This window comes from Pogona vitticeps, chromosome 1 (assembly GCF_051106095.1).
Source record: "Pogona vitticeps strain Pit_001003342236 chromosome 1, PviZW2.1, whole genome shotgun sequence".
Lineage (NCBI taxonomy): Eukaryota > Metazoa > Chordata > Lepidosauria > Squamata > Agamidae > Pogona > Pogona vitticeps.
Genome location: NC_135783.1, coordinates 4,062,182 through 4,084,807, shown reverse-complemented (window position 1 = coordinate 4,084,807; position 22,626 = coordinate 4,062,182). Strand labels below are relative to the sequence as shown.

General features: G+C 47.7%; 1 protein-coding gene across 1 annotated transcript in view; it reads left to right on the top strand.

Moving 5' to 3' along the window:
* Positions 1 to 21,983, top strand: part of ADCY3 (adenylate cyclase 3) — a 110,904-nt gene extending 88,921 nt beyond the window's left edge. Inside the window, exons 12-21 of the mRNA XM_020813356.3 lie at positions 1,532 to 1,619; positions 2,766 to 2,882; positions 8,310 to 8,566; positions 10,310 to 10,391; positions 14,075 to 14,233; positions 14,934 to 15,080; positions 17,215 to 17,334; positions 18,795 to 18,921; positions 19,594 to 19,718; positions 20,904 to 21,983. Coding sequence (XP_020669015.3) covers positions 1,532 to 1,619; positions 2,766 to 2,882; positions 8,310 to 8,566; positions 10,310 to 10,391; positions 14,075 to 14,233; positions 14,934 to 15,080; positions 17,215 to 17,334; positions 18,795 to 18,921; positions 19,594 to 19,718; positions 20,904 to 21,086 — 1,405 coding nt within the window. The 3' untranslated portion in view covers positions 21,087 to 21,983. The remainder of the gene's footprint in view (positions 1 to 1,531; positions 1,620 to 2,765; positions 2,883 to 8,309; positions 8,567 to 10,309; positions 10,392 to 14,074; positions 14,234 to 14,933; positions 15,081 to 17,214; positions 17,335 to 18,794; positions 18,922 to 19,593; positions 19,719 to 20,903) is intronic.
* Positions 21,984 to 22,626: the final 643 nt, after the last annotated feature.

Sequence of the window (22,626 nt, the reverse complement as noted above, 5' to 3'; positions counted from 1 at the left end):
AGGCTTTAAGGGTCCTGAGAAATGGGGAGCTTCCATTCTGCTCTCTTGTGGAGAAGAAGAGAAACTAAGGGTTCCATATCTTTTTAATGGCTGCTAACCGACACATCACAATGCTTTGACAGGGCTTTTAAAAAAGAAAACCTTGCAAAGCATTGCTGATACGTTTGCAACAATGGCAAAGAAATACAAAACTTCCCACTCCCACAGGGGAGTGGGAAGGAAGTTTTTCATTTCTCAAGATCACTCAGCCGCTTCACCAAAGGGACAGCCAGCCAGCTGGCTGGGATTCAGGGCCGGCAATCACACACGCTGGGGTCCCACCAACAGGAAGCCCTCCAACCCACACCTAAAAAAGAAGCCTGAAGAAGTGGACTTGTGCATGAAAGCTCACATTCAAATCTTAAGGGCATCCAAGGTGCCGCAACGTTTTCGTCTTCTTTTTATTTAATTTTGCCTGATGACCTAAAAAAAATAGAGTCTTCTTGACAGAGGGAGCCCAACAAGGCTCGGGGAGGGGGGGTAGGCTGATTTCTACCTGCAATGACATCCTGGGCTCTCCAGGAAAAGGAGCAAACTAGCCCATCCCTAGAGTGGACCAAACAGTGGGTCTAATCCCTGTGTTGTCGGACCTGAAATTTAAGTCACTCTGTAAGCTTTGGAGGGTCACGGGGCAAACGTTTTCTCTCAGTGCTAGTAGGAAGACCCCCTGGGCCCCAAATGGTCAGAAAATATTCCCTATTTCTCCAAAGGACGTAGAAATAGGGATATTTTTAGCTGGCGCCAGAAGGGCAAAGACATTTCCACCCTCTGTGGTAGACCTTAGGCGCTCGAGGGGGGCTTATGGGCTGTTCTTAAATTTCTGGCCAGTCTTCCATCTGGACTTCGGTGCTCACAGTGGACGTTTCAGACCTGGCTACAGCCATTTGTAGAAGCACCTGTTGTGCTACTGGCCACGCCGCTGAACGCACGAGCGGTACTTTTCCGATAGGCTCAGGCACGGCTTTTCCTTCCACATGTCGCAATCTAAACAGGATACTGACCCAGATAGGAGTCCGGCACTTCTTAAGGCTCCGTCTGCGGGTGCTGTCACCTTAAATTGAGCCAGGTGGTTCACTGGCAGCAGCTGGTAAGATTCCATGGCTCCTTCAGGTCCCGGGGAGCAGCCTGAATAGGTTTGCATGCATGTGTATATCTCTTAGTCCCTATATCTCATCTATGTGTCGTTTCGTGCCTTCCCGTTGGAACCGACTTATAGCAACCCTAACCAAGTTTTCAAAGTAAGTGTGAGATTTAAGGAGTGGTTTTACCAATTCCACACCCCTGGTGAGTTTCCGTGGGTGAGCAGAGATTTGAACCCAGGTCTCCTGAGTCCTAGTCTGTCGCTCTATCCACTACACTGCACTGGGTATTAGCTCTACGCGTCTAAAAATCTCCAAAATCCCATTGTCTCTGGAGGCAGGGCACAAGCATGGATCTTCAATCTTCCTCTTGGCAAGCTTTCACGGTTCCCTTTTCCTCCCTTCTCTTGCAGGTTGGTGGCCAACTACGTGACCTTTGTTGTCGGTGAGGTTCTCTTGCTCATCTTGACCCTTTGCTCTTTGGCTGCCATCTTTCCCAGGGTAAGGCGTGTTTCTTCCCCCATCTCTGGTCAGGTCCATAACTGTTATTCAGTGGTTGTACAAAACCCAAGCATCTGCTTGTCAAGGTAGTCCTTGTGTGGTGGCAACACCACCGTTGAGCACTGAGTCTAACCCTTCCCCCTGCGAGGAAGGAGGGAGAAAGGGTGAGGTTCCCTCTTGCTGGATAGGGCCAGCTTCTGTTTTAAGTAGGTGCTATCCACAGGAATGGTTGGAGTGGGCTATTTTATTGGTTGGTTGGTTGGTTGGTTGGTTGGTTGGTTGGTTGGTTGGTTGGTTGGTTGGTTGGTTGGTTGGTTGGTTGGTTGGTTGGTTGGTTGGCTGGCTGGCTGGCTGGCTGGCTGGCTGGCTGGCTGGCTGGCTGGCTGGCTGGCTGGCTGGCTGGCTGGCTGGCTGGCTGGTTGGTTGGTTGGTTGGTTGGTTGGTTGGCTGGTTTTCTTTTTATAGCACCCACCTGGTTGAGGGCCACTCTGGGCAGTTTATAACAAAACACACAACAGCATAATTAAAATACTAATTTGACAAAACAAAACAGAATAAAATACAAAACAGTACAGAATGCATTAAAATACAGATATATAAGAACATTTAAAATGGCAGAATTAGTCAGATTAAAGCTAAAATAAATCCAGCTGTCCACAGGTATAATATTTTGAAATGCCTGCCTGAATAACAGGATTTTTGGTGACTTTTTAAATCATCACCAGAAAAAGCATTGACCTGGAGTCCTATTGGGACACAGCAGGACATCAGACTAGGGTCCCCCACAAGAGGCCAACAGGATTGGCATCCATAGTGTAGCTGCAGAGGTGCTGGCGCACGTTCCTTGTGAAAAATCACCAATAGGAAGTAACTGTGCCATCACTTTATAGCCATGCTTCCCAAGAAATAGCTCAGTGGTATAAGCAGCCAGAGGTTGGGAGTTTGATTCCCCCACTGGGCCTTCCTTGACAGAGGTTGACTGGATGATCCAGAGGGTCCCTTCCAGCTGTACAGTTCTAAGATGATGATGATTCTGTGCAGTATCTTGGAGCCACTGTCCCTCCCTGAGCAGTTTTCCCTGCTAAGATGCAGGAGATGGAGAAAAAGGTTTCCTGTGCGTTTAATGCCCTCTTCTTCTTTTTACAGGTTTTTCCTAGAAAGCTGGTGTCTTTTTCTACATGGATTGACCGGACACGATGGGCCAGGAATACATGGGCCATGTCCGCCATTTTTATCCTTACCATGGCAGACATTGTTGATATGGTAAGCAAGGCATGGAATTAAAAACAGCAAACCCCACCCAACCTCCTTTTTTTTAAAAAAGTCTTTGTTCTGTTGAGTCAACGTCCAGAGAGCGCTGTGGAAAATAAATGGCATTCTAGGGCTATTGGTCCCCGTCTGAGGTAAGTGAAGAAATTCCACATCCCTGAGATTTTCATGAAGGTTTGAGTTGGCTCGCTTAAAGACATTTTGGTGATATGTTCAGTTAGTATTAATTTTTAATTATTTATTTAAAAAAACAAAATTATTTATTTAAAATATTTTTACCCTGCTTTTCTCCTAGAAAAGGGCCCAAGGCGACTTACAAAATGGAAAGACAAATTAGAGATGGAGAGAGAGAGAGAGAGAGAGAGATTTAAACAGGGTGTATGATGTTCAAGGAGAGTTGAAGAGATAAGAGAGTTTCTTAAAAATCAAAGAGAGGGAAGTAAAGTTTGTGAACCACTGCCCTGCGCAGGGCTGTAGGTAAGACGGGGTGGTGACTGCCGTTACGATCCATGGTGCCGAAACAGAGAGGATGCAAATCGTTGGCTGTTGTGGGGTTTTTCGGGCTCTTTGGCCGTGTTCTGAAGGTTTTTTTTCTTAACGTTTTGCCAGTCTCTGTGTGTGTGTGTGTGTGTGTGTGTGTGTGTGTGTGTGTGTGTGTGTGTGTGTGTGTGTGTGTGTGTGTGTGTGTGTGTGTGTGTGTGTGTGTGTGTGTGTGTGTGTGTGTGTGTAAGGTGCCACTTATCAAGGGTTTGGAAACTGAAGAGCTTGGGGAAGTTAGTTTTCGTTTTCTTGTCCGTAACTCCCAGCATCCCCCAGTGGCTGGGAGATGGTCGGAATGGTGATGGCTAGAAACCTCACTTTTCCAAGCATGGGATATAATCTTAGAGGTACCGTCTGCCATCCGTGGTAGTTCCACTCATTTCTTCCATTCTGCTGTGATCTCTAGTCAAACAGATTTCGACAGCTTCAGCAGAGCCTCGAGCAGGACAAAAATGAAGGGGTGGCTCTAACATCCAACTTTCCGTTCTCCGGCTAGAATGGGGGTCCCGGGGATTCAGAGATAAAGTGGGTCATGGAATCCTAGAACGATGGAGTCGGAAGGGGCCTCAAAGGTCATTGAGTCCAACCCTCTCTGCTCAAGGCAGGAATGGAAGTCAAAGCAGACCTTTGGCCGAGGGTGGCCCAAGTTTCTCTTGAAGGCCTTCCGATCCTGGCCCTCCCCAGTATGGCTCCCTTTCAAGTGTTTGAAAAGTCCTCTCCATGCAACATGGGAGTTCTGTTGCTTTTTAGCCCAGTGCACTTTTCACGTTGAGAAGGGCAGAGCATAAGGGTTGGTGACGGGAGAAGAAGCCATTTAACTGTTGTGCGTCTCTTTCTCTGTCTGTTGTCTTCTCCTTTCTGCCTTCGGAGAGAGCCTTCGGAGAGGCCTTAAGCACACTCTCTGCTCCTTCCTTCCCCTTCGCTCTTCTCCTCCGACCGGCTGCAGCCTCCGAAGGCCGTTCTTTATTTAGAATGGAGCAAATACTGGGGGGGAACCAAGGCCCTGCCCAAGAGTCTGTCTTCAACCACGAGCCTGTTGTGGTTTTATTTAGAGCAGAGTGACACTGAACCTAGACATCACCCTGCCAGGACCACCACCACCTCTCCTCCTCCTCCTCCTCCCTCTCGGGCAGCATTCAGTGGATGTCTGTTGCCAACTTCCTCTTTCTGTGCAAGCCAATAATTGTTTACAGAACTGTGCGGTGGGGGATCATTAAGGGGAATTAGCAAAAGGCCAGCTGCCGCTGATTATTTTTAGAAACTGTTAATAATTGGCCGGACCTTGAACTTTCCTGTACTGAGGCTGATGTGGAAATGCTGCCATTTCCGTGCTTTGAAACCTTGGGGAGTGTTCAGAACAAGAGAGAAAAGGAGGAGGAGGAGAGAGCTTAATTCTCCCTTGCCTCCCCCTTCTCTTTTTTTGGGGGGGGGAAGCCTGCGCCATGGAAAAGCTCTTTGCAGTCGTCTCCCTTAATTCGTCACCCTTGCTATCGATGGGACTACAACTCCTATCGGGCAGCATGGCCCTACTGCTGCCCGAACTCAAAGTCCTTTAGGTAGGTTTTGGCTACCGTTCTCATCATTGCTAGATGGCATGAACGACGCTCACGATGCCTGTGGATGATGGGTCGTGTAAGCCAATCCATCTAGAGGCCTTTCTGATGGGCAAAATTTGGAGTGTGCTCTGTCGGTGCTCCTGTCTTCGGTACGAAGGCAGGGGGGAGGCTGCGTTTCCCAGGAGAATACTGCTCTAGGGTTGCTGTTGCTGCCCCATATTTTATGTGCCAGAGCCGGCCCTGCTGTTAAGCAGAGTGAGGCAGCCACCCTTGGCAGCAGATTTGGGCTGTAATTAAAGGCAGCCCATGGTTAGCTGTTGTCGTTGCATTGTTACTGAGAGAGAGTCATCCTCCTCCTCCTCCTTGTCGCCATCAGCATATTAGAACGGCAAAGCTGGAAGGGACCCCTAGGGTCATCCAGTCCAGCCCCTGTCGAGAAGGCCCCGTGGGGGGAATCGAACTCGCAACCTCTGGGCCTGCAGCCGGAGACCTCAACTACCGAGCTCTCCAGCCGTTTGAGGCAAGCATCTGCAGGATTTCTTTGCCTCAGGCACTAAAATAACCTGGTTAGCCCTAGGAGTTATGCTCCATAATTGGCAGAAAAAAAATGGATGGCATGTGCTATTCCACCTCAGACAGCAATGTTTCTTGGGCTGGACCTCATTGGGGAATCTCCATGGAAACCCAGGATCAGACAACGTAGCTATAGAGGTGTATCTATATATACAGGACAGCTGTACAGTGGCGCCTCGCTTAATGATTGCCTCGTTAAATGACGAAACCGCTATACAATGACTGTTTTGCGATGTTTTAATAGGCAAAACGATGTTTTAATAGGCAAAATTTGCTTCCCAATGATCGGTTCCCTGCTTCGGGAACCAATTTTTCGCTAGACGATGTTTTTAAAACAGCTGATCGGCGGCTTCAAAATGGCCGCCCACTGTGTAAAATGGCTCCCCACTGTGTTTTTGGACGGATTCCTCGCTTTACAGGCACCAAAAATGGCCGCCCCTATGGAGGATCTTTGCTGGGCGGTGGGTTTTCAGCCCATTGGAACGCATTGAATGAGTTTTCAATGCGTTTCAATAGGATTTTTTATTTCGCTTAACGAGGATTTCGCTCTACAGCGATTTTGCTGGAACGGATTGTCCTCGTTAAGCGAGGCACCACTCTATAGGTTTACAGTTATATAGGAGAGAGAGCTGAGCTCTACGGTGCTTAAGCCATACAGGGCTAGACAAGCAGCTGTGAGATAGACAACAGGAGTGCCCAGCTGCTCCGTCGGTCTGTCTGGTTTAGCCCCTTGCTTTGAACGGTGGCCAAAGAGCTTCCTATGGGCCGTGAGACCAAGAGCCCTCCGTGGTTCTTCCCCTTCCTGCCAGTGGCCGATGCTCAGAGAGGAATTCTGTTTAGGAACCCAGAAGGTTTCCTTCCAACTCAGGGGGCCTCCTGGATGTTCTGGACTCCGACTCCCATAGTCCTTGACCACCCTAGGATGGTGCCTTTTGAAGTCCTAAACAGATAGAAGGTGAAAGAATCCCCAGGCTTTTCCCTTCATATTTTTGCAAGAGTAGATGCAGGGTCCTGCATCCTGCCATTTTTCACTGGAAACACGGAAAGGGTGAGCAAGGGAGCAAACCTTGAAATGATCCCCAGAGCGGTCAAGATAGGCTATGAAAATAGCTCAAACGTCGTGGTGGGATCCTCTGTCGCTGACCTGGTGGCTCAAGGGAGTTCAGCTTCCAGCGGCCAGGGGGGCTCCCGGAGTCGATCGCTGTCCATCTTTTTCACGGTCTGCAGGGTTTATTGTATTGCAATGATTCTGTCAGTCTAATTGGTAAGGTTGTTTAAGAAGCAATTATGGTTAATTTGGGTTGCATTTATATTCCGTCCACTGCTGCTTCGTTACTCAAGGCGTCCTTCCTTCCTGCTTCCTCTTCAGAACGATCCTGTGAGCTAGACCAGGCTGAGAGAAATAGAGAGGGGGGGGGAACCCTGCCCCAGACTTGCCCAATCAATGTCTCAATTCACTGAATTTATTGTTTTTTAGCAGACAAAACAGCCTGATAAAAGAAGGAGCTAGACGCATATTTAGGAAGTGCCGCCTTCTGCCTGCTTCATAGCAAGGTCCCAGTCAACCTGAGGCACACTTTCAGATTTTAAAAAACCTGCAACTTTCACGTGAAATGGCAATAAAAAACAAAACAAAACTGAATACACTGTAAAAATAAAATGCAGGAGCCTTTTGCAATAACACTGCAAAGTAATGTTAAAAACAATTAAATATTGACAGAATGAAACAGATTTTATGACCCATCTGACTCAATGGGTTGAGTAAGGCCGTTTGTCCAACTTAAAAAAAAAAAAACACTAAGCGTTTTTACAGGTTCCAGAAAGATATCCGTGTAAAAGAATATTAGGAGAATGTGTAAGCAGTGTAACCAGAGGGCGTTATGAGAAATATAAGCCTTTCCCACAAGGTGCCAAGATGGCTGAATAGATCAGTGGGTTGGATGATCTGGAGCCAGAGGTTGGGAGCTGGGTTCCCTACGGTGCCTCCCCCCCCCCATGCGGGGATCCAGTCTGTGTAGCCTTGGGCTGGCTGCATGGTCATCCGAGAAATGTCCTCAGAAAAAAAAGGAGTGGAAAATCACTTCCAAGTATTCTATATCGGGAAAGCCCTGGAGAGGGTTGGCGTGAGTCAGAGTTGACTTGACGGCACGTGGTTATTATTATGATGATCATCATCTCAAAGTGCTAGTGCTCCTTGAAAGCAACAAGGAAGTGGTGCGTTAATTGAGGATGTGGGTGAAGGAAGTGCTATTTTTTCCATAGCAGATTTCTCAAATGGAAGGAAAGAGCCGCGTGTCTTTGGCAGAGAACCTAAGCAGGGCAAGGGTGCCTTGATGGGGTCGTCCAAATGAGTTGGGAATAGTACGGTCGGGTCCTGTGTAGAGCACAGCTTAGAAATTTGATATCTCGGACTACAACTCCCAGAGTCCCCTCGCCTGCTGAGCTGGGGCCAATATTCTGGGTGCTGTCATGGAGAATAGTTGATGTTTTGAAGCTCTGATCTGGCGCGATGGAGGAATCGGGTGGGCTGTGTGGTGCCAAGACGGTTCCTACACGTTTACTCTTTGGAATTAAGGGGGACTCTCTCTGCTCCCTCTGAAATGCGTGTGGAGGTGGCTGAAAAGGAACGGTCTTGAACGTACCCTTTATGGAAAGGCAGTGTCCCCAATAAAAAGATCGACTGAGTGAGCGAGTGAGCGAGTGACTGAAAGAGCGCCAGTCTTGAAGCCTTCCCTCCCTTCTGTCTCCGCAGCTCAGTTGCCAGCAGTCTTACACCTTTCACAACGGCACAACGCCTGTGCTGTCTCACGGCGGTTGTGTGGAGAACCCCAAGTACTACAGCTACATCGCCGTTTTGGCGCTCATCGCCACCATCATGCTGGTACAAGTGAGCCACATGGTCAAACTCACCCTGATGTTGATGATCACAGGGGCTGTGGGGGTGGTGAACATCCTCGCCTGGCAACAGATCTTTGACGAATACGACGAGAAGCGATTCCGAGAGAGCCAGTAAGAGCTTGTGGGGGCCAGGAGCCGAGCTTGGGAAATTAATGTCCTCCTTTTTTTTTTTGAGGATGATGCTGAGAATCTCTCAGCCAGCAGAGCTGCTGGCCTTATGGGTGGGAAGGGTGGTGTTTCTGGGAATGGGCAGTGCAAGGAAGCAGTGTTTTGAAGGTGGCCTGGGAGAATGGGCCAGGGTGGCCTCGGTGCAAGGTTTGGGATGCAGACTGAGCTCCCGTCCTGCAGGGCGAGAGAGGGGGCTTGCGTTTTGATCTCAGGACAAGCTGCAAAGGGCTACCTCCAGTGTAATCTTGCCGATGCCAATGAATTAATTAAAGTAAACAATGTACTGTATTTTTCCATGTATAAGACTATACTTTTGTCTAAAATCTTTAGACTAAACATTGAAGGCCATTTTATACACGGAAGTAAGCTGGGGAGAAAAAAACAAGTGGAGGGGAAAGTAGGGATCAAAGTGATCCTGCAGGGCTTTGATCCCTGCTTTCCCCTCCTCTTGCTAAGCCTTAGCAAAAGGAAAGCAGGAATCAAAGTGCTGCAGGATCGCTTTGATCCCTGCTTTCCCCTCTGCTTGCTAAGTCCCATGGGGTTTAGCAAAAGGAGGGGGGAAGGATCAAAGCAATCCCATGGCTGTTTAAGGGGGAAAGGGATCAAAATGGTTGTGCAGTCATGGAATTGCTTTGATCCCTTTCCCCCTCGTGTGGCTTAGCACAAAGAGAGAAAGCAGGGATCAAAGCCATCCCGCAGCACTTTGATCCTTTTTACCCTATATTTGATAAGCCCCACTTAGATTTCTTAATTTTGGGTTAGAAAGGGGGGCGTCTTATACATGGGGGCGTCTTATACACGGAAAATATGGGTAAATTTTTTTAGTTGTCTTTCATGTGCCTTGTGCAGTAGTGGAAAGGTTATATTACGTGACCTTTTGGAGTCTGCAAACTAAAGTTAGGTGCGGGAGAGACAATAGGAGGAGAGGAGGACATGGAAGTCCAGCATACAAGAGGCCGGGGAAGCGTTTGGTTGGGTTTTCATAGGGGGAGGAAGGAGAGAAGAGGTGGCATGGAAAGATGAATTTTGAAGAGGGCTCGAGAAAGAATCAAGAAGTGAGGTGACTTCATGCAAGTGGTCTGGGAGGCAGCTCTTGGGGGGTGGTGGAGCAGGGCGGGTAAAAATCAATAATTTAAAAAAAAACCTGAAATTGATCTCCATCATTATTTAAATTAAACACAGATTTTTTTAAAAAAATTGAATGATCAATTTTTTTTAAAAAAAGTTGAAATTGTTATTTAAATCATATCCACCTTGGGTGGAGCATTTCATGGGGCGGGAGACCTTTGCCTGGCTGAGAGAGTGAACGCTGATAAAGCGCCAATCCGGAAGGCAAGGGTTGTTTTGACGTTCCAAATGCCGATCGGTGAATGCCAAGGGAAGGGAAACAGTGGATGATGATCCAGAGGCCTAAGAGCAGGTCTCCCTTCTCTTGGATCTAGGGAAGGCGGTTCACCAGAGGATGAAGAGAATAGGACAGCAATGTCAGCCACTTTGGAATCGCCCGGAGAATTCAGCCTCCAGGGCAGCTGCCCACACAAAGGGCTTTCGAAACTACCCTGGATTCTTTATTGGGTTGCCTCGAGTTGACGAGGATTGGGCTGTGAAAAATGGCTGAATGCTTCTTCCAGCCATCACTGGAATAATTGTTTGCTCCACGAGTCTTAATTTTGCTCTTTGTTACAGATACTTAATGGTTGCGTCCAAGTATTCCATGACGGTGATGATTTCCGTGATGATGCTCAGTTTCTACTATTTCTCCCGCCATGTGAGTAGCCGGCTGAATGCTTTCCGACTTGGGAATACCCCCCTAGAGGTTGAATCATGGGTTGTTTCTGTCTCAAGTCTATCTTTCTGGGCAATGTCTTAGCTTTTCCAGCCAACAATACCTCTTGGATAGGCATCATATTTGTCTTTAACTTTTTGAGAAGCCTCAGATCCTTCTGAGCAAATCGGAGAGGAAGACTCCGGTGTCAAAGCCCCCCCCCCATGTTCTTTGGAAACCAGGTTTTGGAATCCACCACAATTGGTCTATGAGACAAACCTAAGATGTTTTTCTCCTCTTGCTCAGGATGTGTGGCTTTGCACACATCTAGGGACATGTTTCTCCATGTTCAGAAAAAAAAAGCCTTGTGATTCTTAACAATACTCCTATAAAGACCAGTCAGCTTCACATCCATCCCAGGGAAAATTCTGCATCGGATTATAAAAGGTTCACTCTTCGAACAACTTGAAAACAATGCAGTAATACAGTGGTGCCTTGCTTAATGGGCGCCCCCTATGGGGAAAAATCGCTTTGTGATGATCGGTACCCTGTTTTGCTTACCGATCATCGCAAAGCGATGATTTTCCCCCAGCTGATCGGCGGTTCCAAAATGGCCACTGGGTAAAAAAAATGGCTACCCGCTGTTTTCTGGGATGGATTCCTTGCTTACCGGGCAGCGAAAATGGCTGCCATATGGAGGATTTTCACTTAAAGGTGAGTCTGAAGCCCATAGGAATGCATTGAAGGGGTTTCAGTGCATTCCTATGGGCTTTTTAATATTGCATAGCGACGAAATCTCTTTGCAGCGATTTTTGCTGCACCGATTATCGTCGCTATGTGAGGCACCACTGTAATTGGAAGTCAGCATGGATTTGTCAAGAATAAATCTGTAAGACTAATCTTATCTCATTTTTGGATTGGGTAACGTCTGGTGGGAATTCGGTAGACGTAATTTATCTTGGTTTCAGCAAAGCTTTTGACAAAGTGCCCCGTGGTGTTCTGATTAGCAAGATCACTAAGTATGGGTTAGATAGCCAAACTGCCAGGTGGACTGGTGTTGGTTACAGAATCATACTCAGAGGAGGATGATTAATGGCTCCTTCTCCAACTGGGAAGAGGTCACAAATGGGATACCCCAAGGCTCAGTCCTGGGCCCGATGCTCTTCAATATTTTTATCAATGACCTGGATCAGGAAATATGGGGCGTGCTAATCAAATTTGCAGATGTCACAAAATGGAGTGGCATAGCTAATCACCTGGAAGACAGAAACAAAATTCAAAATGATCTTGATAGGCTTGAACATTGGGTTGAAAACGACTGAATGAAATGTATCAAGGAAAAATGCGAAGTTCTACACTTGGGGGGGGGGAGGAACACCAAATGCACAGTTACAAGATGGGGGAGACCTGGCTCGGCCAAACTACGGGTGAGAAGGATCTTGGAATTGTCGTAGATCGCAAGCCAAAGATGAGCCAACAGTGTGATGTGGCTACAAAAAAGGCTAATGCTATTTTAGACTGCCTAGTCTCTAGAACCCATGAGGTACTTGTTTCACTGTGTTCAGCACGGGTGAGGCCTCATCTGGTGTCCTGTGTCCAGTTCTGGACACGGCACTTCAAGAAGGATGCTGACCAATTGGAATAAGTTTGGAGGAGGGCAACCGGGGCGATCAGGGGACTGGGAGCCGAGCCCGGTGAGGAGGGGAGTTTGAAAGGACTGGGGATGTTTAAGCTTGGAGAAAAGAAGACGGAGGGGAGGGAGCGCATTTTAGATGCTTGAAAGTGGAGGGGGGCAGGGTCTGTTCTTGATCATCCTAATGCGCAGGACACGAAAGAATGGGCTCAAGTTATAGGGAGCCCGATTTAGGCTGAATCTCAGGGAAAGAATGTTAACCATTAGAGTCAACAGTCCCTCTAATTTTCTGCCAGCGCGGGAGGTTTAATTATTTATTTATTTGATTTGTACCCCACCCATCTGGTCTATAAAACCACTCTAGGTGGCTACGACTGGAAGCCAATGGGCAGCAACTTTGGCTATGGGTGTGGATCACCGGCGCAGCACAGCGCGGCTGTCCAGCTTAGAGGGAATGTTGATTAGAGCAGTACAACTGTGGGACCCCTGACCTCGGAAGGAGGCGAGCGCTCCAGCGCCGGAGGCCTTCAAGAGAAAATGAAGACCAGCTTCCGTCCTATCTGCTTTGATTTGGACCCTTGCCTTGAGCAGGGGGTTGGGCGCAATGGCCTTAGAGGCCCCTCTCGGCTCCCTTGTTCAACAATTCTAAGAAAGCTCAGTGTTATTATTACCCATATTCTGCATGCGGTGCTGTGAGAGGAAAGTAAACCTGGAGCGTTTATGGCAGACACAGGATCCAAACTGCGGGCTTCCAGATTTGGGTCTTAGTCCCTTAGCCATAAGACGGTGGCAGTAAGATGTGGGTGAATACCGTCCCTCAAAATGGCGGATGGGTGTTGCCCACAGTTTCCTTGAGAAACATTGCACCTGTATTTTTTGAGAATATTGTTCCATGTCTTTCTCCAGAAGCGTGGCTTGTACAGATCCCAGACACGAGCAGAAGGGAGGAGGTTTCTGGCCTCGGAGGGGGTCCTGTCAGAACCAACCAGGGGCTTTTCATCATCTTCCTGCTGCATTTGCCCCTGCGGTGAAGGCAACGTCAGCGTTGTTTGACTTTGAAGAACCAAGTTCAAATCCCTCCTGAGCCGCAGAAACTGACTGGGGGTTGACAACAGCGAAACACTCTTTTTGCATCTTATATACCATAAAACCTTATGAGTCACCCTGAGATGGGGGCACGTGACGCCCCATAAGAAAAGCAGGGCATGCAGTTGATTTTGGTGCTGCATTGGTGGCAAAATCTATGACTTTTCTTTAAAACCTAAAAACAAGATGTAGAGGAGCTTTGGAAAGAAATCCTGCTTCGTGTGGAGGCTTCTAAGAAGGATCTTGCTTGGTTCCCCCCCCTTCCTACATGTCCCTGAGAGAAGCGTAAAACCAACCGGCCTATAAAAATCAATCTGTTTTGATAACCTCCATCAGCATACTTTCTGCCAAGCTGCGCTCTGGTTGACGCTGGCTTGTCTAAGCAATGAAACCGCCTTATTTATGACTTTGCTTCATGGCAGGGGAACGGAATCTCTTTACCCCCACCCAGTCTGTGTTTTGAAATGCTGCCTGGTTCTGGTTGAATACTCTCAGGTCGGGCTAATACTGTGATGGGGAAAAGAGACGCGGCAGGGTTTCATTTACGGCAGTGGTTCTCAGCCTTGGGTCACCCAGATGTTCTTGGACTGCAGTTCCCAGAAACCCCGGCCATCGCAGCTGGTGGAGAATCCTTCTGGGAATGGCAGTCCGAGAACATTTGGGTTTCCCAAGGTTAGGAACCACTGCTTTATGGTTAGAAAGAAACAGTAGCCCTGATAGTGGAGCTTTTAAACTGGAATAAAAAACAGTGGCTTCTCCTTTTAGCAAATAAAGGATGAGCAAATAATCTTAAGGTAGCCAATGGAAAGATTTCAAGAGGACTGGGCTGGTGGGAGCAAGGTTGCGACTGCATCTAAAGCAACATGATTTGTCCAGATGGTCAGTCGCGTTGAAGTGTCTTGGGAGAGCCCTTTTGATCACAGATCTCTTCCCCTGTCTTCTCCCCCCCCCCACACACACTTGGTAGGTGGAGAAGCTGGCTAGGACTTTATTCCTATGGAAGATTGACGTCCATGATCAGAAAGAACGTGTCTATGAGATGAGACGCTGGAACGAGGCCCTGGTCACCAACATGCTGCCGGATCATGTGGCGCGACACTTCCTGGGCTCCAAGAAACGAGATGAGGTGAGCACCGGCGGGAGGAGACCGGGCTGCTGAAGCAAGGGGGGGGGTCCTCCCGTCACCTGGCTAGTGGGCAGATTTTTTTTTTCTGGACTGCATCTCCCCCCCCCCCAAAAAAAAGACCCCACAAAATTTGCAGGCTTCTGTTTGTAATCCAAACTATCTGGAATGCATCCACTTGGGGAAGGAGGGGCCATTTTTGGAGGGTGGTGGGCCGGTTTTCAACTCCCAAGAAGCCGCTGAGGGCTGCAACCAGCTTTTGAACCAAAACTGACAGCGCTAAGAAGTCTACCACAGGTCCCAAACCCACACTTTCAAATTACAATAAGACCCTCATATCTATGGAGGATCAGTTCCAAGCCTTCCCCCCACTTCCCCGTGGATGCTAGAAAACAGATTATAGCAAACACTTTTTAAAAAAGTGAATGCTACACATAGTATGGTATCTCAGTCCTTCTAGTGGCCAGTTCTGGTAACTTCATTTTTAGAAATATGCACAGTATTTCTAGGATTTTTCAATACTTTCAGACCATGAAAATAAGTGGATAAGTGAATCAGCAGATACAGGGTGTGTGTGTCCTACTATATTTTGACCTTAGAAAAAACCAACCAACAAGAAGTGTATTATTCAGATCCCTACTAACGTCAACTCCAAAATCAACGGTTAGACCCTTGTCTACTTTCTTCACTCCTTCACACGCAGGAACTGTACAGCCAGTCGTACGACGAGATCGGTGTCATGTTTGCCTCCATCCCAAATTTTGCCGACTTCTATACGGAGGAGAGCATCAACAACAGCGGGATTGAGTGCCTGCGCTTCCTCAACGAGATCATCTCGGATTTTGATGCCGTGAGTCTTCCCAGCTCGGCAGGAAAGGGCCAACTGTTGTGGCTCAGTCTTTGGGCCCCGAAGGGAATCCGTTCTCCTTCCGAGGGCCTGCTTTGGAGGAGGGATATTTCATGGGTTTGGTTACGACTTCCTCCTTTCTTCGACCAGCCCTCCTATATATAGGGAGGTCTCTTTGGGGATCTTGGCTGAGGGAGAAACAGTTGGGAAAGCAGAGTTAGCTTGAGCTAAGGCTCGGCCTCGGAGTCGGGCTTGTGTGCCAGCACCGTATCGGAACCCGGTGAGGAAATCAACAGGACCGCAATTGCTCCGCTGCATCCATAAAAGGACCAATTGCACATCCTAAAACAGAAGCATCTGCTGGTCTATTTAGCTTCCTAGTGAGCGTCTCCCATTTGAAAACATAGAGGAGGCTGGCTTGTGTAGAAGTAACTCGGTACCTAGAGGTAGCACATTTGGAAAGTTAAGGCCAAATGACTCATTTAACTTTGTGTAATGCCATGGAGCTTTGAGGTTGTTTTTTTTTTTTTTTAGGAGAGCAATGGCAGGGTTTATATCCCCTTCAGACAAATAACAGTTCTTGCAGGGGGGGGGGCTGGGACTGGGAAAATACCTTTGCCCCCAGTGCTAATCAGAACTTGGAGAGTTCATTACAGTTACAATGCTCGGATACCAAACAGCAACAGTTTGCTACAGTTTTTGGCAAGAGAACTTTGTATTTCATTAATAGTTAACCTTATTAGTTACAGTAGGACCCCAATATCCAGTGGGGGTTGGTTCCAACCTCATCCCCCCCCCCGTGGATACTGAAAACCATGAATAATAGGAAGCAGTATATATATATATATATATATATATATATATATATATATATATATATATATATATATATATATATATATATATATATATATATATATATATATATATATATATATATATATATATATATATATATATATATATATATATATATATATATATATATATGTAAGGTAATGGCTCCCCTGGACATTTAGTCCAGTCGTGTCCGAATCTAGGGCATGGTGCTCATCCCTGTCTCCAAGCCGTAGAGCCAGCGTTTGTCCCTAGGCAGTTTTTCCGTGGTCATGTGGCCAGCGCGACTAGACACGGAATGCTGCGACATTCCCACCGAGGTGGTACCTATTTATCTACTTGCATTTTTCCATGCTTTTGAACGGCTACGTTGGCAGGAGCTGGAACAAGCGACGGGAGCTCACTCCGTCGCATGGATTCGATCTTATGACTGCTGGTTTTCTGACCTTGCAGCACAAAGGCTTCTACAGTTTAACCCGCAGCGCCACCATGTCCCTTTAGTATATCTGTACAGCATCATAAAAGATTTTTAAAAAACTGGAAAAAAACACACCTTCATATGCATAACCAGAACAGCCCACTAGATGACTCCAGAGACCATGCTATGTAATTCTTCACTCTTCCTAAGTATTCATAGCAAGGTCTCTGACTCTCTCCAGTGGCCGGTTCTTGAAATACACGTGAAAAGTTTTTTCTGGATTTTTTTCTTTTAATTTTTAAAATATTTTCACAACAGAGCACAAAGCACAGGATAAACCAGTGGATGAACCATATGATATCGTCTTACTTTTCACTAGGCCTTATCTGTACAACAATAAAATTAATACTTTCCTTTATTATGTCATACTGGCTGAAATCCTGCTCCTTAGCGTAAATACATCTGAACTGTTGTGTAGTTGTTAAGTCGTGTCCGACTCTTCGTGACCCCATGGACCAGAGCACGCCAGGCCCTCCTGTCTTCCACTGCCTCCCAGAGTGTAATGCAAGGGAGACAGCTCCTCCATATGTTCCATCGATTCAGCAGGCCTACTGTAATTGCAATACTGCCCTAAGGATCAGAGATTTCAACCAATTAGTTACAGTTTTAATGGAACATAGTGGTACCTTGGTTGTACAAGTAATGAGTTACTTCCACACTATCCTGCCACAGCTCTGACAGCATTTTGATATAGTGGATGGGTTGACCGTCTGTTGTGAGTATTGGTGTGCTGCTCTCTCAGCCTGAAAGCTTTCAGAGGGGCTTCCCAGACTCTCGTAGTGATTATGGGCCAGGGGTCCCTTTAATTCCTGGTTCTTGCAGCTCCTGGACGACCCCCAGTTCCGGTGCATCACCAAGATCAAAACCATCGGCAGTACCTACATGGCAGCTTCTGGTGTGACCCCAGATGCCAACACCAACAGTTACAACAACGCTGTTAAGGTAAGCGGAGAAAGGAGGGGAAAGGTTAAGATTTGTGCTGATCTAAGCAGGACTTAGACGTCATTTTAGAAGTAATGTGTTATAGTTAATGTGTATTAAACATGATGGACAATACGCCCTCCTCTAATGGCTTGGATTCCCAGTGCGGTGTGGTGGTGAGAGTGACGTGCTAGGGCTCAGGAGAACAGGGTTCAAATCCCTGGTCAGCCATGGGAACTCTCTGAGGGAGTGGAACTGGTAAAACCACTTCTTAAATACAGTATCTCACTTCAGGGTTCTTTAATTTGGTTCTGACTTGACAGCATAGAACGTGCAGACTTGTTGCTTGCCGTATTGCTCATTATATCAAGTTTTTTACTTTTAACAGTTTACAATTACGTGCACGCGTTCACGCCTTTTAAGACTGAAAGAACGGCAGCTGTCTCTAAAATTCCAAAAATGCTCTCAAAAACTAATTAGGAAGTAATAAGAAGAGGTTACTTTTTAAAAAGGTAGTTTCCTCACTTGTCAGAAAACTTCAATGAAGCTTGTCTTCAGTGTCCCAGATAACGCACAAGTTAATTTTATTTCCTGTAACCAGTGGTGTCACAGAGCCAGGGCCTGCAGGACTGTGGTGTCAATTAGCCATGTCCCCCCCCCGCAAGGCTTTGCTTGTCCATCTGATGTTAGTGACAATCATCACAAGCGCTGGGGGGGGGGGGAACAGATTTCCCCAGCAACAGGATATTGTTGCGACACACTACCTTTATGGTCATGCCAAGCGTCTGAGAGCAGGTTGGCTTCCAAAAGCCTATGAACCATGAACTTCTCAGGACACTGGTCTCTTCATGGGTCGACGTGCACCCACCCAGCTGCTTCGTTTTTTTGAATTCTCCATTTTTGGGAGGAGTGTCTGTGGTGGACTATCAAGAGAAACGCTCGCACTTCTAGATTTTCCACTGCCCAAGGCCTGTAATTTGCAAGTTCTGGCTACAGGAATCCATACGTGCATGCTGATAATCAATATACATCAGGGGGCCACCCTGAATCATCTCCCCCCCCCCCCCCGATTGCTCAAGTCCGGCTCCCTCCAGACTTGCTTAGCAACAAAGATGGTGGTTAGTTCAGCCATCAGTTTAGCCACGTCGCAAGAGCTGCCTGCTTTAAAACATTACCGTCTGCGCGCACGTTCATTTAATTTTTGAAATGCATTAATCCAGTCAATTCCTTGATCGTGATTCATGAATTTAGTCCCCAGAAACTCTTTTAAAGTCACGGTGAAGCTACGCCGTAGACCAGGGCTGGCCTTCCAAGATGTTTTGGATGCACCGCAGGGTGGTGGAGGGGGAGAGGAAGGGCTTAGAACCGGAGAACTTCGAAGAAGTCCTTCACGGCAGGGGTGTGCGTTTCCCACCCCGCCCCACTTCAGGGAGCTTCAGCTCTTGTGCCTTTTTTTTTTTTTTGCCCTTTGCTCTCTTCAGAAAGAAGATCTTTCCGAAAAAGAGCGCTGGCAACACTTGGCGGATCTCACAGACTTTGCCTTGGCCATGAAAGAGACCTTGATGAACATCAACTACCAGTCCTTCAATAACTTCATGCTGCGAATAGGCAAGTTTGACACCCCCCCCCCCCAGGTTGGCTTGCTTCCCTTTGAGCGCCTTCAGTTGCTTGGAGCCACCTTTGGAAAGAAAACAGGAAGAGAAGGACGTTGGGCATTTTCCACCTAGAGAGCGAAGAGGTTTCTCTGCTCCCTTGTAACAGGAGAATGTGGAGTCAAGCCAGTGAAATGGGTTGGCATCAGATTCTGGGCGAACAAGGAGAAGTCTTGATTCACTCGATGCACAGCTCGCTTAGGGAAGGGAGCATTGTAAAGGCGTAGCGGTAGCCTCTGGCTGAGTGTTGTTTTAAAATTGAGGCTCAGAGGAGTTGTGGGTATAAAGTTCAGTCACTCTGTGGAGTATTCCACATTGGAGTTACCATCCACATTCTACCTTTGAACCACAGCGGCTGGGATGCAACCACCCCATCCCCTGCTTCTGGGCTTCTGGGAGGCATGGGGTGGGCCATGGTGGAATGCCGGGATGTAGTTGGTCCAATCTGGCAGGACCCATCTGCCTTCCCATTTCCTCTGAACAGCTGACCCATGTCGGTGTGTAAAAAGTGCCCCCAGGGAAACCGAGCTTCAACCTAGGGACCTTTGGGTAGTGTGGGCGGCATATAAGTTAATAAATAAATCAATAAATTTGCATGCCGTTCTCTTTCTTCACATGGTAACGGCAGGCATGAACAAAGGAGCCGTCCTGGCTGGAGTCATCGGTGCCCGCAAGCCACACTATGACATTTGGGGGAACACGGTGAACGTGGCCAGCCGGATGGAATCGACGGGCGTCATGGGAAACATACAGGTGAGGGGGGGTCCCCCTCACTTTCTTGCCATGACGGGAGGGGACGGGATGGGAATGAACTGCCTTTGCCTGTGAGTGAAGGTGAACCACGGGATTTAAGGAAAAGCCCATATTTCCAGGGAATATTCATGGCATTTTGACACGGACTCCTCATACACCCCAAAACCCATGCCATAGGGATAGAGGGGTGTGCTTTCTAGGAAATACCCACGGGGTTTTACAGGGCCCCGTTTAAAGTAAGACTGTGCCTTAAGATCAGTTGTGGTGGGTGAGCGAGGGAGTGAGTTGTCTCTCTTGGCAATGTGTGTTCAGGCTACTGGTCTTCTTGTTGAGAGGACAAATTTCTTAGGAAGCCCAAGAGTTTCCTACAGATGAAGCGGAAAATCGTATTGCAGGAGCATATGCAGAAAAGCAGTGGCACCACTTTTTGATCTTCTCTTAAACATTTCCTACCCACCTGACTTTCCGGCACACCTTTTAGCAGTTGCAGAAACTTGCAGGGTGCCACGCAAACATTTGAGCCAGAACAGTCACCAGAAATTGGCTGATAAGATAGTTTTGGTATCCTTATTTAACTTCCCCTAATGGGGCAAGATACTGATGTTGGAAGTGTACAGGGGGAAAACTCCCCCCCCCCCATATCCTCAGGATTAGTATCTGCAGTTCGCCTGCAGCCCTATATAAAACATACCACAGTGGCCCTTATCCCACACTTTTGTATGTTGTATAGGGTTCCCTAGTATCCACGGTTTCAGGCATTCACGGAAGATTGTGGAACCAGTCCCATGTGGGTCCTACTGTAATTTACAGCTGCTAAAAACCTCAGAGGTTCAGAGTTCCAGTCCAATCCAGATGATTTCTTGTAGGTTAAAATGTGTTTTCCTTGGCCTGTATGACCCAATGGCGTAAAACTTTTCCGGAAAGCAGAAAGCTTTTGGTATAGAACCACCCTTCAGTCTATGGGGAATTACCTAGGTACAGGCAGTTCAGCCTCTCAAGAGTCATTCCAGGATGGAAAAATAACGTTTGTGAGAGCCCCTGTCACCCGCTTTTTCAGCCAGAGAACAAGACGTTTAGGTGGGTGGTTGTCTCCAGCAAGGGCCCCCTGAGACTGGTGGGAAAGTCTTGCTCCTCTTGGACCAAAGTCTTGGAAAGTGGCATCCGTGCGTTCCCTTGCCTTTCCAGGTTGTGGAAGAGACCCACCTCGTCCTGAAGGAGTACGGCTTCCGCTTCGTGCGCCGAGGGCACATCTATGTCAAAGGCAAAGGCGACCTGCTGACCTACTTCATGAAAGGGCGCGAGAAGCAGGGCTCCTTCGTCAACGGCTCCTGCGTGACCCTGCCCCACCAAGTGGTCGACAGCTCTTGAGCCCCCCCCCTCGGGCTGTGCATGCCAATCACATGGGGGGGGGGGGAAAGAGCCGGCGCTCCCCCTGCGGCCTGCCTGAAGGCACCACCGTTTTCAGCACCTGGGGTTTTAGGTGGAGATGATGGTTTTATCCCACACCAACACCGTTAGAGTTACAGAAAGCCTGTCCCTTTTTTTCCAAAGGTTTATTGTTAGTAGAGAGGCTCCTTTTGCTGCAGGTGCGTCCGCAGTCGCCTCTTGATGTAAACGTGGGGGAGTGGGAAAAGCCGTGTCCGGGGGAACGGGTCTCTGCCCCCGGCGCCCACGTGGCCTTCTTTGGGTTCGGAAGTGCACAACCGCCTCCGCCGCGCCACTTGCGTAGATTGCCTGCGTTCTCTTTTTCAGTCCCAACCAGGAGCCCATGGCTGATGGTTTCAGTTTTCCATAGACTCGATCTCGGCACAGAGTTTTGCTAAAGTAAACGCAAACTCCGGGTTTGGGTACGAACCGCTACCGCTTGGGCTGTCTGCGCCTGGTTCCCAGGAGAGCTTTACCCTCTTCTCAAAACCCCTGGAGGAAAGGAGGAGAAAGTAGGGAGGGGAGAGGAAAGGACCACGTGCAATCTGTTCCATTTAAATCTGAGATGTCCTGTTTCAGATCTGTTAAAATATGAATAAATTTATATAAAGAGATGCAGATTATATTTTTAACTGTCTTAACCTGAAAGCGAGCCGCCTCTTCCGGGTGACGCCTTGCAACCTTTCGCTGCTCTCACCTCTGCTGATGCTTTAAAAGGAAGAGAGTGATCTGGTTCCCAGACTGTTTTTTTAAACTCAACGGCTTTGTCGGGTTATGTTGGAAGGAAGGAATGTAATCAGTTTCTTTAGTTTCTCGAATAGAAATCTGTTCAATTTTAAAGTTGTGCCGTGTCTTATTTTTCTGTTGGATGAAGAACCAGGGTCCAGCCTTTGTATGGTGGTCACTATTAATACATTGTTAGCTATAATCTGTGTTTCAGCATCCACGGGGTGGGAGGGCATCGAAATGACGCCCAGTGGATAGGGGGGGTCCTGCTGTACTTCTGCTGCATTACAAGAGCTTAACTGATTCTATCCGTTTTATAAAATTTAACACAGGTTAGCTATTCTCATTTCCTAAGCCAGTGGAGTAAACCTGTTAAAGGCTAGAATCTAGCCTTTCTGTCCCCTCACAGCCACATAGCCATAGGTAAAGGTAAAGGTTCCCCTTGACATTTAGTCCAGTCGTGTGTCTGACTCTAGGGGGTGGTGCTCATCTCCATTTCCAAGCCGTAGAGCCAGCGTTTGTCCAAAGACAATTTTCCGTGGTCACGTGGCCAACGCGACTAGACACGGAACGCCGTGATCTTCCCACCAAGGTGGTACCTATTTATCTACTCGCATTTTTAACATGCTTTCGAACGGCTAGGTTGGAGGGGGCTGGGACAAGCAACGGGAGCTCCCTCCGTCGCGTGGATTCGATCTTACGACAGCTGGTCTTCCGACCTTGTAACACAGAGGCTTCTGCAGCTTATTTGTTTATT